Below are 15,515 nucleotides of genomic sequence, written 5' to 3'. Positions count from 1 at the left end.
AAAGACCTGCCCTGCAAGAAAGTTGGCTGTGGAAATTATCATTTGCACATGCTTAAAAGAAGAGTTTCCTTCTGAAATATTTATCTTTTTGTTATGACAGGGGACAGAGACAGACAGAACTGTTGATGAGTGATGATTAGGTGCTTATGCTTAATTCAATAAGATTTTTTTCTGTTTGCTAAAATGATTTCCGAAAATTACCTGAAACGGGTAAATATTACTGCAGATGTATATGCTATATGTGTTCAACACGCTTTAACAACTGAAAAACAAGAAATTATGGGTCTACTAATTGGAGAGGTATTTAAATAGTTGTATAAATGTAGTTGAGCTTAAAAAAGCCCTCAAAAACATATTGAAAAATGTATAAAGAGTGTATTTAGGGTTGTTTTGGTTGTTGTGTTTGTTTACTTGTTCTACTAAATCAATTTATTATCCCAGAGTATGCAAAAGTTTAACCCACAGTGGTAAATCATTCTTTGCAAATTAGTCACTAACTTCTAGTTCTTAATCAGAGTTCATTATAATTCAATAACGAGATACCTTTATCATCGTTTTAATGAAATAGTACCGCCTGTAGTGTTTTCAGAAGTGAACATTTTGTTCTATTTTATTAGAGTTAATCCTACCAAAGATATGTTTGGTAAGGAAACACAGGTACAAGAGTATTAAATTGCATTAAGTAAAATCATTTTTTGAAAATTTCAACTGTTTTTGTCCTTGACTCTATAAATTTTAAGAATTCCTTAATCATACGTAATGATATGAGTGTATGTTACAAATTACTTCTGGTAATACACATTTTTTATATTTACATCACATTACAACATTGCATAAAAGAAGCTGGTGAATTATTATTAAGTTAACTGTTCTGTAAATTCAGAGAGAATGAAGCTTTCCCCACTTTTTCGAATTTCACCACTGCACTGCCAGAACTCATGTGTGGTCACTAATTTGGACCTGTGTAACCCATCACATCTATATGTAATATAAGCCTGTATATTTCTTGAAAACAGACGTATTTACCTTTTGAGATATTTCCTTATTGATGAATGTTTGATTCATTGCATAATATGAGTTAAAAAAATGCAACCAAAACCCCCCCAGAGGCAAATTCTAGGTGCGCTACTGGCCAGGATGATCTATTTTAACTTTTAAATATTAGAATGATTCAACTTATTCTATGTGTGTTCTATTTATCTTTTGGTTTGTGTATTCTTTGTTCCTTAATGGATACTACCCTTACCTTAATCTTATTTTTGTTTATTGTCATTCCATTTGCTGTTAACAAATCAGTACAGATGTTGAGGTTATATTCTAGATTCTTTTTGCTGCTTGATATTATTGCCACATCATCCTATGTATTATTGTACCCTATGTATACTTGTTTCAATTATTTTTTGATTTTCTTGATTATTCTATCCCTAAGTATTATGAATGTAAACTTCCTCCTTGTCTCAGTCATTTTTGGGTGTTGAAAACTTGTGATCTCATATTTCTGTTTATGACATAGTTTACTGTTAATGTATAAAGGTTTTGTATGTTTCTTATAAGTTTATGGTTAATATTCATATTAAATAAATATTCCAAAATTTTAGATTTGGATACTCTGTCAAAAGCCTTTTCTTTATTAACAAATTCCAGGTATAGCCTTTCATCTCTGTTTTGTACTCTGGTAAAAATTTTTTTATCATAAATATAAATGATTCATTGTACTTCTTCCGTTTCAAAAACCTCTGTCACTTTGTTAGTTCTAGTTCAACAATAATTCTCAATTCATTTTCTAGTATTCTTTCATATCGTTATTTCATTAGTTCTTAAATTTTTCAGCACTTTAACAGATATTTTTTGATTATGTTGCTGCCTCATTCTAATTTTGTTTCAAATTCTTTCCAACATCACTGTCTAGTTCGTAAACCTCTTCTTAATTACACATCTGTTATTGACTTTGTGTGTTACTTCTTTCAACTAACATGTACTCTATTATGGATTTTTCCCATCCTCTAAAGTCCAATAATCTTCTTCCATTATGTGACTATTGTTGTTATTTTTGTTGTTGTTTTCTAGTTACATTTGTCTTTTATTGTTTATTTATTATTTTATTGTTACTTTTTCTTTTATTCCTACTCTTTCATTAAAATCGCCTGCAACTAATATTTTTCCTTTGGCTGTTCCCACTGATGAAGATAATCCTACTCAAAAAGCATCTTTTTTACTGCTTTTTCATTTTCATTAGGTCTAAGTATAGCTAAAATTGTTTTTATATGTATTTTATATTTTAATTATGTTCTTAGTGAAATGATAAAGCAAAACCTAGGATATAAGGTTTTAATCAACATAAATTGTACATATAATGTTAACAAAAACAATAGAAATTAATATGGCAGTGACAGTGACTTCTTTCAAACACTGACAGCATAAAGTTGCCTACAATATTAGAAGTCTACAGCCAAAGCAATACTAAGGAGGTTAATATCACATCATTCTCCCACACTATAATCTTCCAAATACCGTGGTAAATGACGAATTCTTTTAGATCTTCTAGGTAGTGCTGAAGGAGGCGATAAGCTCTGTTCAGAACTCATTGGGGGTTCTTCAAGAAGTAATGAATCCGGTGGAGGGGGAGATGTAGATGTATCTGCCAGGGGCTGCATGTTTTGCGTGGTTGTATTGGATGAGGAATCATTAAGACTCGAATGTAACTCATGTGGGTCTTCTACGAACACTGATTCTTGACCTGGTATATCTAGTATTTCCCCTTCACCTCGTCCACATGGAGCCAGATGACGATTAGACACTGTGGTCTCCCGTCCGTCTTTCAGTTTAACAAAAGAGTATTCAGGATTTGCCTCTATTACCTCCACTTCCTCTACGATAGGCTGGTACTTGTTCTTCCGATCGAACCTTTTCATCAAGACATGCCCAGATTCTGCTAGCCATGACGGTATTGTATTCCCATTTGGAGATCGACGTGTGTGCACGAACATCCTTTCATGCGGCGTACAGTTAGTTGCGGTACACAACAGTGAACGAATGGAATGCAGCACGACAGGTAGGTATTGTTCCCAATTCTCAATAGGTGCTTCATGTGATTCACAGGCCAGTTGAATAGCTTTCCAGACAGTAGAATTCAACTTCTCCACTTGACCATTTCCTTGAGGATTATAAGCAGTAGTTCTACTTGTAGCGATTCCTCTGGCGTTGAGAAACTCTTTGATTTCAGCTGACAGAAATTGAGCCCCCCTATCCGAATGAATGTATGCAGGCATTCCAAACATCATGAATAAGTTATTTAAATTCTTGATTACTGTTTTGGCACTAATGTCACTGCATGGGAAAGCAAATGGGAATCTGGAATACTCATCTATTACCGTAAGAATATAATGATTATTGGTATTCGAAGGCACTGGTCCTTTAAAGTCAATACTAAGGCGTTCGAAGGGAGATGTGGCTTTTATAAGCTTTGGAAAAAGCCCCTCATTTTTAAAGTATCTCGGCTTAATTTTAGCACATACCCCACAGTCACGAGTCATAGTCTTGACTTCATTGAGAGAGAAAGGCAAATTCTTTGATTTTATCCAATGAAACATACGTGTTACCCCTGGATGACAAAGTGCATTGTGAAGTGACTTGAGTTTTGATGCACCTGCCGCCGTGGTAGTAGCACAAGAGCAGATGCGCGATAAAGCATCCGCTGCTTGGTTATCTTTTCCTGGTCGATACACAATGTCATATTTATAAGGTGCCAATTCAAGTCGCCATCTTTGTATTTTCTCATTTTTAATCTTGCTGGAATGCTTCGTGTTGAACATAAATGTTACAGACTTTTGATCAGTAATGATTGTGAAAGGCTTTCCTATAAGAAAATGGCGCCACTTCTTTAGAGATTCAACAATAGCATATGCTTCTTTCTCCACAGCAGAATGGTTCAGCTCACTAGAGTTAAGTGATCTTGAAAAGAAAGCAACGGGTCTGGAATCCTGACTCAAGGTAGCAGCAATTGAGTGTTCTGAAGCATCAGTTTCAACAACAAATGGCATATTTTCGTTGATAGCGTGAACAGATGACTTTGCAACTATAGATTTCAGATTTTCAAAACAAGATAAAGCATCTTCGTTCAATGGAAAATTGTTGACATGAGCTAATGTGTGGACCCTTTCGGAAAATTTGGGAATCCATTTTGAATAATGGGCAAACATACCTAATACCCTTCTGAGAGATGCAGTGTCATTCGGTGGAGGCATCTTTAATAAGGGTTGTAGTCTGCTAGCATCGGGCTTTATGACATGGTTTGGTCCTATAGTATAACCAAGTAAGTTTATTACTGTTTGATTGAATTTGCTCTTGGTTTTGTTTAGTGTCAAGCCATATTTGTCTGTGGCCTTCAGAAAGTTCTCAAGATTTTTGTCATGCTCTACCTTCGTCTTACCACAAACAGTTATATCATCAAGATAGGCATATGTCCCTTCAAGGTTTTCTGTGCGTATGAGCCAGTCGATTGTTCTTTGGAAACTGGCTACACCATTGGTAACACCAAACGGAATGCGACAAAATTGGTACAGTTTCCCAGCGGCTTCAAAAGCTGTGTACATCTTTTCATGTGGAAGTATTGGAACCTGATGGTATGCACTTTGGAAATCTATTGCACTAAAGACAGTAAATTGTGATACATTGGAAACCATTTCCTCGATATTTGGCAGTGGATAGGCATCAAGTTGAGTGAATCGATTAATTGTTTGAGAATAATCAATGACAAGCCGCTTCTTGTGAGTTTCGTTTTTGGTGATAAGCACTTGCGCTCTCCAAGGGGACTGACTTTCTTCAATAATGCCATCATTTAAAAGCTTCTTTACCTCATTTTTAATAAAAATCTGATCTTCAGCACTATGCCTGCGCGATTTTACTGCGATAGGTTTACAATTTGAAGTCAGGTTACAAAATAAAGGAACTGCAGGTACTGAGGCTTCAACTACACTACATACCTTGAATACTTCTTTAGGTCCTCCAAATTCAAACTCTAGACTCGAGTGGTTAGATAGAACATCATGACCAATTATAATATCAGCACAGAGATTTTTAACTATAAGTAAATTAATGTTGTCGTAGGAGTGGCCACCAATTTTAATATTTTGAGTAGTCACACCTTTAACTTCAGAGGTGTGTGATAATGAGGCCATAGAAACAGTCTGAATACAAGGCTTCCTAGGGAGTTTGCACAGGTTAGCAAAGTCTTCATTAATAAAACTGACAGAGCTACCAGTATCTATAAGGGCATCAGCACGAAGACCTTTTATAGATGCAGGCACTATAGCTTTTTTCAATGAAGCAGGATTAGCAGCAATAATGCAGGCTGTGCAGTTTTCATAGCCTTCGAATACGTTGGCAGATGCACTAGTGCTCTTGGAGCGGCAAACCTTTGCAAAGTGTCCCTTTTTATTACAGGATTTGCAAATGGATTCTCGAGCGGGACAGTTCTTCCTTGAATGTATTGGCCCACCACAGAAAAAACATTTGTGTCCTGACCTAGAAGAGTTAGTAGAGTTGGTAGCAGCTGTCACAGTGACACATTCAGAATTTGTTGGAGAGCTCTGTGACTCAAATTGATAGTTACCAGGTAGCGCACTAAGTGTCGAATGTTGGTTTGAATAAACCTGAGAGTTGAGTTCTGCCATTTCCATTGAAATAGCTATATTATAAGTTTCTTCTAAAGTTAGCGTTAAACTCTCTAACAGTCTCGATCGTATCTTTGTGGATGTCATTCCAGCGATAAAAGCTCCACGGATTGTATCATTTTTATTAGTATCAGCATCTACAGCAGTAAAATTGCAGTCTTTTGCTAACTGTTTTAAAGATTGCATGTAAGAATCGATAGACTCATCTGCCTGTTGTCGTCTAGTGGTTAGTATGTGACGAGCATGAATAGTATTGTTTGGTTTGATGTATATTTTGTCAAGAGTTTGAATGGATTCGTTGTAAGTGTTACAATCACTTATATATGTATATACTCGTGGCGAAATATGATTTATTAACAGTTGTAGCTTAGTATCATTAATATCTAGGGGTGGTACAGCAGCACTATCAGCAGAAACAGCGGGAGTGACAATATGGGCAGCTAAAAAGTTCATAAAAGTTCTTTTCCAATGGTCCCATTCCTTTGCTGTTGATTTCACAGATGGATCCCCGTCGAACCTCTCGGGTCTCAGATACTTCTCCATTTATGTTGATTAAATTGAAATGATAAAGCAAAACCTAGGATATAAGGTTTTAATCAACATAAATTGTACATATAATATTAACAAAAACAATAGAAATTAATATGGCAGTGACAGTGACTTCTTTCAAACACTGACAGCATAAAGTTGCCTACAATATTAGAAGTCTACAGCCAAAGCAATACTAAGGAGGTTAATATCACATCACTTAGTATGAGTTTGTTTATCCCACTTCATAAAATTATATGCCTATTTGCCCATTGCTGACTTCCTTTTTTGTTTCAGCAATTATTAATATGTCCAGGTTTGCTCTTACAAATTTTTTATCATGTTCCAGTCTTATTACTTCATTTTTAGTAACACCTTCATTTATGTTTTTAATTCGTAATCCTCTATGGACCCTTACCTTTGACCTGCTTTATGATTAAAAGAACAAAGCCTTTTGAACTGGTATAATGAGTGAGTGAAAAGCAGAGTAAAGTGTTGTGCGAGTATGCATGCTAAATTTAATGCTAGTTATTAGAAATAATAGGAAAGATACTAGTGAGTAGACACCTAATTTTAAGATTTCATTAGTAATTTAAGTTGGAAACGAATTGATAATTGGTCTTACTGACCAGATTTTAATGTAAGTATACTTCTGTGTCTTTAGTAAAAAAAAACCCAGTATAAAGTACAATATTTTTTAATGTTTCTAAATTCAACTTCATAATTTCTTCTTTAAATTCTTTTTATCACATTTTAAGGTCTTTTATTGCTGCTAGGCCTCCAACATTGTATTTTTCTTCAGATTTTCCAATTTTATCAGGTGACTTAACCATTCTTCTTTTCTTTTTTCATCTAAAATGAAGCATTCATCACAAGAAATGTTGTTTAAATATTCTAATTACTTTTATTTTGAACATTTTTAAGTGCCATCCTGCTCACTTTTACTTTCTAGGGATAATAGGTGGTAAATCTGATTAAACCCTTTAAAGATTTTCTTTATCTAGTTTATAAAATTCAAATTGTTTTTTAAGGATTAATCATTTAACTGTTATATGTTTTAAAAATTATATTCAAATTGTTATTACAGTATACTCCCTCTATAACAAACACGATTATTACGAGGTTTGGCTTATAACGAGATATATTAGATGTCCTGTGAAATTTCTATTGAACTGTAACCGTCTATAGCGAGGCAAATTTGGTTATAACGAGAGAAAATAAGATCGAGAATCGTGTTTTTTTACGTTTTTGACCCGGCCGTGGTTATAAATAAAAAACTGCCCGCAATAAACTTAACTGCCACCCGCAATAAATTTCTTTACAACTGTTTCACATCTTTAGAAAATATGATAGATATAATGATACCGGACAATTTAAGGCAATCAAAAATGACAGACTTCTTCCAATTGCAGAAGCAATAATTTATGTTATCCTTGAAAATACGCTTTATACAGATTTACAGAATACAGATTTTTTGTTTTAACATATATCATTGACAATAAAAGTAAACAACTGTTTTTTGTTTTAACTTATTTCATTGACAATAAAAGTAAACAACTTTTTTTCAAAAACGCCATTTAAACAATATTTATTAGCATCTTATATTGCTCCTAATGGCTTCACTATAGGAAGTTAATGTTTTAAAAAACTACATATTCATATGTATGCACTGATTATTATTGTTGTCTGATATAACGAGATCGGCTTATAACGAGGTAATTAGTCTGCCATTTCAGTTCTCGTTATAGAGGGAGTCTACTGTATTTCCATAAAAGCTTGTACAATTGTCACAGATTTTCAGGTAAACAACATTAAAGCATCTATCTTTTGTTAAAACAAACAAATTGCATTTTATTTGTACAAATATATGAGAATTTTTATTTGAGGGGAATTAATTTAAACATCAATGAAGTGTAAAAGCATCTTATTCACATGTTAAATTGAGACAATTATTTTTAACTCACACTATACATCTATTTATTTCTTAAACATTGCTATTTTTTGTAGGTAAATGAAAGTGAACGTGTTTCCAATATTTCAGCTTGTGTTATTTTACATAGAAGTGATAAACAGCCAGACAGAGTGGAAATATCACCTGAACAGCTTTGTCATGCTTCAATGCATGCAGATCAGTTAACTAAAAAACTTAACAGACCAATGAGGGTACTTGGATGGTATCATTCCCACCCACATATTACTGTTTGGCCAAGTCATGTTGGTAATGATCCATTTTAAATATATACTTTAATTTAAAAATTAGATTGGATACCTATTCAATTAAAACTGTAACCACAAAATTTGTAATAAAAAAGGAAGATTGTTCTTTGCATCAGTAGTCACGATTAAGCCACAGCTGCCTAGAAAATACATTTTACGCACCAAAACAAATTGTCGTATTAAAGGAGTGCTTTGATTGATTTGTTAGACATCGTAAGCCTCAGTTTGTTAATGCGTTTTTAAGAGTCAAGTGCGTCTTGGTATAGTGCAGTGTTTTTAACATTATTGGGTAAGTAATTTGTATTAGTTATAGCATTTTACAGTGCAAAATAGTTTGTTATGTCTAGTTTTTGATAAAATATTTAATGGTTTTCTCCTTGACCTTACAATAAGTGGAGAAATCATGGGGTTTAGTGGAATATGACATTTTACCTCTACCTTGTTTATAATCTATATTTTAGGCTTACGACATTTTGTAATTATTATTATATCACAAAACCTATAGGTATTTCGATTTTTTCGAATGTAATATTTTTTTTACTAGTTTTGAAACATTTTTTTGTTTTATTTTATATTAATTTGAAATTTGTGTTTCAATGCTTTGACTAGAGTTTTATGATAGTACCTAATTTTAAATTGTGGTTTGCACTAAATGCGACGTTAATCTTGAAATTACCGTTTTAGTACATTGTTATAATGTGGAAACATTTTTTATTAGTTGTTTGATATTTTTAGGATCTCAGACCGAACAGCTAAAATTATGGCTCTTACCGCAGCTCTTAAGTAATCTTAAGAGAGAATCTACTGAGAAGTAGGAATTATTGTGTTGTAGGTTACTGACAATGAATCTGTCAAAATATGCCCGAGCTAAGCGAATGGAGTATATGTGTTCACGATGGATGTGCAGGCAGTTAAGCTGTGTCTAATGTATGCCAGCAAACTTTATTTCACAAGCAAATTACAAGTCCACAATTTTTCTATTTATAATTTAAACGATCGTAATTGTGTAAATTACTGTTTTAACGAAGCAGAAGGCGAACTTGTATCATCGACATTCACTACCTGCATAATAAAGCACTTAGAGGAATTTTGCCTTGTCGAGAAAAAACCGATGATAATTTATTCCGACCGATGTGCCTACCAAAATAGAAATGTTGTATGGCAAACGCACTTCTTAATTTTGCAGTGGAACATGGTTTGACGATTTTCCAAAAATTTTGGGAAAAAGGTCACACCTAAATGGAAGTTGAAACCGCTCACGGTTTGGTAGAAAGGAAGTTAAAAGGACGAGAAATTCATCTTCCAAGTCAATACACCATTTTCATAAGAGAAGCTAGAAAAAATCCTTCCCCTTTTTTAGTTCACTATCTAACCCACGAGTTCTTTATCAACTTTGATATTAGAGATACTTTCAGATATCAATCTATTAGACCTGGCCGAAAAACCGGTGAACCTACTGTTAATCATCTGAAATGTCTGCGATATGGCCCAGATGGCATTATCTATTATAAAACAGACTACGAACAAGAAAATTATACACCATTTCCGCAAAGGCCAAATAATTGTTCAACTGTACCCTTCATCAAACAACAATTATATAAAGGTAGGATTCCCACAACTAAGCAAAAATATGATCATCTTCAAGAACTAACAGAAGTTTTACCATTGGAGGTAAAAAAGTTTTATGACGACCTTCCTTTCTGCACCAAAAAGAAAGATAATTAATTTATATTTTTTTTAATATGAAAATTAGTAATAGGTATAATTATAATCTCGTAATCGTATATTTTATAATAAATGATAATAGTTGATAAGTGCTTAGAAAGTATTATTTATAAGGTCGTATACCAAAATCAATTTGAGTACCAAATGTCCCCACTATGTAATGTAACCCACTACGTTTTAAAAAAAAAGTCATAATTATACATGTTTGTGAAAAATGTTCTCATAAAACCAGAAAGTTTTTTGTTTTCCCTGATCAATTGTGGTTATTGGGGATACGACGTTTTGCACTTAAGTAATCGATATATATATATATATATATATATATATATATATATATATATATATATATATATAAATATATATATATATATATATATATATATATATATAAATATATATATATATATATATATATATATATATATATATATATATATATATATATATATATATATATATATATATATATATAGCCTTTGTAAGCCGACTACTGTTGTAGTGAAGTTTTGGGATACATTCGTTGGACTTTCCGAGTTTGAATTTGTATCAGCCCAAGTGTCTGATGAGGCTGGGATAGGCCGAAATGATCATAACACTTTATTGATACCGATTCGAGCACGGGAAGTTTAACGAATTTGTCCTCCTAGGCCATATATTTGGCCATTTAATTTAATAAAGCGATAGCGGCTTTCGCTAAAAGATTTTATCTTTTACACATTTCGCATAGCGCAAAGGATACAGAAAACGATATTGTCACACGGCCGCCAAAGCAGGTGGCGCCTTTGTAAGCTGACTACTGTTGTAGTGAAGTTTTAGGAGACATTCGTTGGACTTTACGAGTTTGAATTTGTATCAGCCCAAGTGTCTGATGAGGCTGGGATAGGCCGAAATGATCATAACACTTTCCATAACACCGATTGGAGCACGGGAAGTTTAACGAATTTGTCCTCCTAGGCCATATATTTGGCCATTTAATATATATATATATATATATATATATATATATATTATAGTGATTTTATCAATTGCCATCTACAGTCACCCCACTCAATTTTTTCTAACTTCCTCCTATTTAAGGCTAGAACAACAACAAAATAATATTTGATATTTCAGTCTGTTGTAAAACTTTCATAACAAATAAGTCACTGTTGGAGAATCGCTGAACTTAGTAAAGTAGTCTTATGAAATATCGATCTACATACAAAAACAAGCGTAATTATAGTTTGTCAATTCATTTGTTGCGAAAGCTCGAGTTTTGTATATTTAAATTTAATTTTAATCTGAATTAAAAATTAAATTTTTAAAATATTAAACCTCTTTCATGAAAGGGCCGGTCTTTTCACCTCCAGATAAATATTGTCCTATCTGACAGATAGTTATCTAAAGGATAGACATTTATTTATAAAATAAAATGTACCCGTCTTTTCATGTCAAATTATGTTGCGGTTACTTATCTGTAAGATAAATGTAAAATTTATTTCAGAACACACCAATATTTAATTATGTAATTTTCAAAGAAATCACACTAGTATTTTAATATCTCTTTTGATTATACAATTTGAGGTGGCAGGAATAAATTAAATTATGTAAAGAAAAATTTAATAACAAATAAAAAAATAATACATGTACCTATATTATGATTCTTTTGAAGTTTCTCCATAACGCTAAAATAAGGTTAGCTCAAACATCTTGAACTTCAGAAAGTTCAATAAAGTTTTAATTTAGCAATTATTCTTCAAAATTGTCTTTATTTTGATCTCTCGCTTGGTTATAGAATGTTGCTATAGTTTAGAATAGTTGAATTTTTTTAACTTTACGGCCACTTCCATTGGATAAAATAATAGGTACTTAAACCTTCTCTTAAAAATCAATATTCCAATCAATCAATATCAACATAATATTCTATAGAAGATTTATTGTAAGTTTTGAGAATTTCGTGTTACACTCTGGATATTATGTATACTTACACTGAGTTCTTTTTTAATTTAATGTATTTTATAATCATTGTTGTTGCGCAACGAGAAATACTACATCCCTCAGTTGATAATAAAAGGCAAAATAGAAGGAAAGCGAGGAATTGGAAGAAAAAAATTGTCCTGGTTACGTAATATCAGAAACTGGACATGACTTGGATTTGAGGAACTCTTAAGAACAGCTGAAGATAGACAAACGTTTGCCACCATAACCGCTAACCTCCATTGATGGAGACGGCACTTGAAGAAGAAGATAATCATTAAATCCTCCATTGTTGTCGGCCCTGAGCAGCTATTCCCATTTTGCGTAGATCACTGGCTACTGCGTCCTTCCATCTCTTTTTTGGGCGACCAACTGACCTTCTGCCATCGGGTCTTTCCCAGAATGTGGCGTTCAGGAATCTTTTGTCACTCGATCTTAGTACGTATCTTATTCGGTTTGCTATTTTTGGCACTTTTGCGAAAAAATTAATTGTTTTATTAATTATATTAATACGTGATTAATATTATTAGTATTATTAATTAAACATATTGTTTCAAGAACAAAATATAATTGACTCATTAGATTGAAGTATCAGTTGGTGGTTCAGATTTCTTTCCTAGGTGACGCTAGGAGTTATCCTACCGGAAAAACAGTGTGAGTTGTCGTCCTAGCCTTATAATATATTTATTATAGGTATATAAAATGTTTATTACTCTCTCTCTCTCTCTCTCTCTCTCTCTCTCTCTCTCTCTCTCTCTCTCTCTCTGATGGCGTTAGTTAAAACCAAAGTCGAGCCCTGGTCTACCACCGCCATCCCTTTGCTTTCCACCAGTTATCTACCCTCAATATCTCTAGCATCGGTTCTCACTTTGTCTATCCATTCCTCCTTGGTTCCTTGGTTTACCTACTGGGCGACGTCCCACCATAGCTCTACTAACGGTTCTATTAGGTGTTCTGTTATTACCCATTGTTATAAGGTGACCTGTTCAGCGCAGTCTTTATATTTTTGCATAATCAGCTCTATAGGGTTCTTTGTCAGATTGATATAACTCGTGGTCGAATCTTATTCTCCACATTCCATTGTCACAGATGGGTCCCAATATTCTTCTCAATATTTTTCTTTCAAAAGTATTAAGGTTTATTGTTTTTCCGCCATATGTTGCTATTGGTGGTACAGTGGTTTTATATATTTTGAACTTTATGGTGTCTGAAAACCCTATGGATGTCTTTGGATTCAAATACCTGCGACAGAGAGAAGTATGCTTTGTTAGCAAGCATTATCCTTTTCCATATTTCCTCCTCCTCGCTGCCGTCCGCAGTTATCATACGCCCAGGTGAGCTGTTTTACAACTTCAACATTTGCGCCGTCTATTGTCAAATTTTACAAGTGTCGTTGTTTCCTTGGTTGTATTAGGGCTTTGATGTCTCTTACGGTTCGGCCTATCAAGTTTATATCATCTGCGTACATCACAATCTGACTTATTAAACAATATATTTTTTGGGTTTACAGAGATTTTTCTTATAACATATTCCATACATAAACAGAGTAGGAGCCAGCCCATCTCCCTGTTTTAGCCCCTTAATTATCTGAACCCCCCTTAATATTTATTATACATCCTTTTATATGCTTTTAGATATCAGAACTCAAGCTACATATCAAACAATGGATCCATTATTTGTGGGATTAATCTTTTCTGTTTTTCAAAATGATACTAGATCTCGTAGGAATCAGATACAAGTAACTTGCTTCCAGGCCCACAATAGTACATCTGAACTTGAAAGGAGAGAAGTTGAGTTAGTGATAAAACCCTCACCGTTTGAAAATTACAATTTAGAAGGTAGGTTTTTGTTTATTTTTTATAGAACATAGAAGTGATAAGCAAAGTATTAATGAATAGATAAAAACAACGACTTGTTGGAACGCAGCAACCAAAAGACAAAGCAACTACATCAAAATTTCATTACTTAATAAGATAACCGTCAGTAGGTTGATCATTAAAATAATGGAATTGCCGAAAGTAATCTTTTATAAAAGGTTCTCTCGAAAAAAAAAAAACAATTAATTTACAATGCGCAATAGACAAAAAATTACAGCCAACCAACTTAAAACGTACAAAAAATAAATAAATAAAAATATGGAAACTAAGAATAAAAGAATGTAAAAATATCGTTTTCTGTCTTGGTGTCGGAAGAGATTGGAGAATTACAATCTAGATCGGAGAGGCAATGTTGCCGATTATAGCGCTGTATGTAGTGTGTAATATCTAACCCCAAACTTAACGTACTGTATACTACTATATAAACTCCTTACCTAGTTAACAGAAAGTGTACATGACGCTTGTATTTGTAAAACAGATTCTACCTTTCAATAGTAATAAAATATTTGGATTTTTTAGGTATAGCAAATCTTCCAAAAATCCTGGTTCAAGAAGAAGTTGATTGCCATGACATTCAAGACAATGACACTCAGGATGAATTAAGTAGTCTACACAATGATGCATTTAAAACATTAGCTCTAGTTCACATTGTTTCCAAAGTTGCCAGACCTATTTGTGACGACTTGGAAGAGAGAAAAAAATCAGTGAATCAAAGGATCAAAGAACTGGAAAAACTTAAAATTTTTTGAACGTTACTTAATTATATTTAATGTTCGCCATATTTGTAATCAAAGTATATAAAAATTTATATCATTCTCGGTGTACTTTGTTACTTTCTGGAACTTATATATTTCCTTGTACCGTATACTTTTCTAACACTGGTTTAATTTAAAACTCTTTCAAGTTATAATATGCTGTACATTTAAGTATAGTCTTTCATACACCAGAAAAAGATTACTTTTCATTTTTCACTTGGTAGATTTATTCTTATCATTTCTTACTAGTGGATACCCGTTCTGGGTTCGATACCTGTTGCTAGCGAAAACATCTAGATATTTTTTAAATAGAACACGACTTCTACGGAACACAAAAAAATATGGAGAATGATCAGAGTACAAAGAAAAGAGTTGAACGGACCAATAAAATCTAGACACATTCAGAAGGAATTATCGGCAAACTACTTTTCATTCCTATTTGCTAAAGGTGATGATAATGAACCACCAACAGTAAAAGTGACAGCAAACCAAGAAATAAACATTGATGAGGAAGAGGTAAAGGAAGCATTAAGGAAATTAACTAATAGAAACTCACCAGCAGAGGACAGAATACCAAACGAATTCCTAAAGTACGGAGGACCAGATCTGACGATATAACTATTGAAAATAATAGAACAAAACAGAATACCACAAGAATGGAGGTCAAGCATCCTAATATCTCTCTTCAAAAAGGGAGACAAATCGGACCTGGAGAACTACAGAGGAATTAACCTATTAAACACAACACTAAAATTAACAACCAAATGTGACAACAAATAAACTGA

The 15,515-nt window shown here is 33.2% G+C and overlaps 1 protein-coding gene across 1 annotated transcript; it reads left to right on the top strand.

Moving 5' to 3' along the window:
* Positions 1–95: 95 nt before the first annotated feature.
* On the top strand, positions 96–14,790 carry LOC140437381 (lys-63-specific deubiquitinase BRCC36-like). Its single transcript, XM_072526885.1, has 4 exons — positions 96–300; positions 8,208–8,418; positions 13,733–13,936; positions 14,495–14,790. The coding sequence occupies exons 1-4, from the start codon at positions 184–186 to the stop codon at positions 14,722–14,724; spliced, it is 762 nt and encodes a 253-aa protein (XP_072382986.1). The 5' UTR covers positions 96–183; the 3' UTR covers positions 14,725–14,790.
* Positions 14,791–15,515: the final 725 nt, after the last annotated feature.

The sequence above is a fragment of the Diabrotica undecimpunctata genome, chromosome 3 (assembly GCF_040954645.1).
Source record: "Diabrotica undecimpunctata isolate CICGRU chromosome 3, icDiaUnde3, whole genome shotgun sequence".
NCBI classification, from domain to species: Eukaryota; Metazoa; Arthropoda; class Insecta; order Coleoptera; family Chrysomelidae; genus Diabrotica; species Diabrotica undecimpunctata.
The sequence above is the reverse complement of the archived record's forward strand: the minus strand, read 5'-3'. Positions and strand labels throughout refer to the sequence as shown.

Coding starts and splice junctions, on each gene's coding strand:
- LOC140437381 (XM_072526885.1), top strand. CDS start 184: ATGATTTCCGAAAATTACCTGAAACGGGTAAATATTACTGCAGATGTA. Junction 301..8,207: donor TGGGTCTACTAATTGGAGAG/GTATTTAAATAG, acceptor TATTTTTTGTAG/GTAAATGAAAGTGAACGTGT. Junction 8,419..13,732: donor TGTTTGGCCAAGTCATGTTG/GTAATGATCCAT, acceptor ATATGCTTTTAG/ATATCAGAACTCAAGCTACA.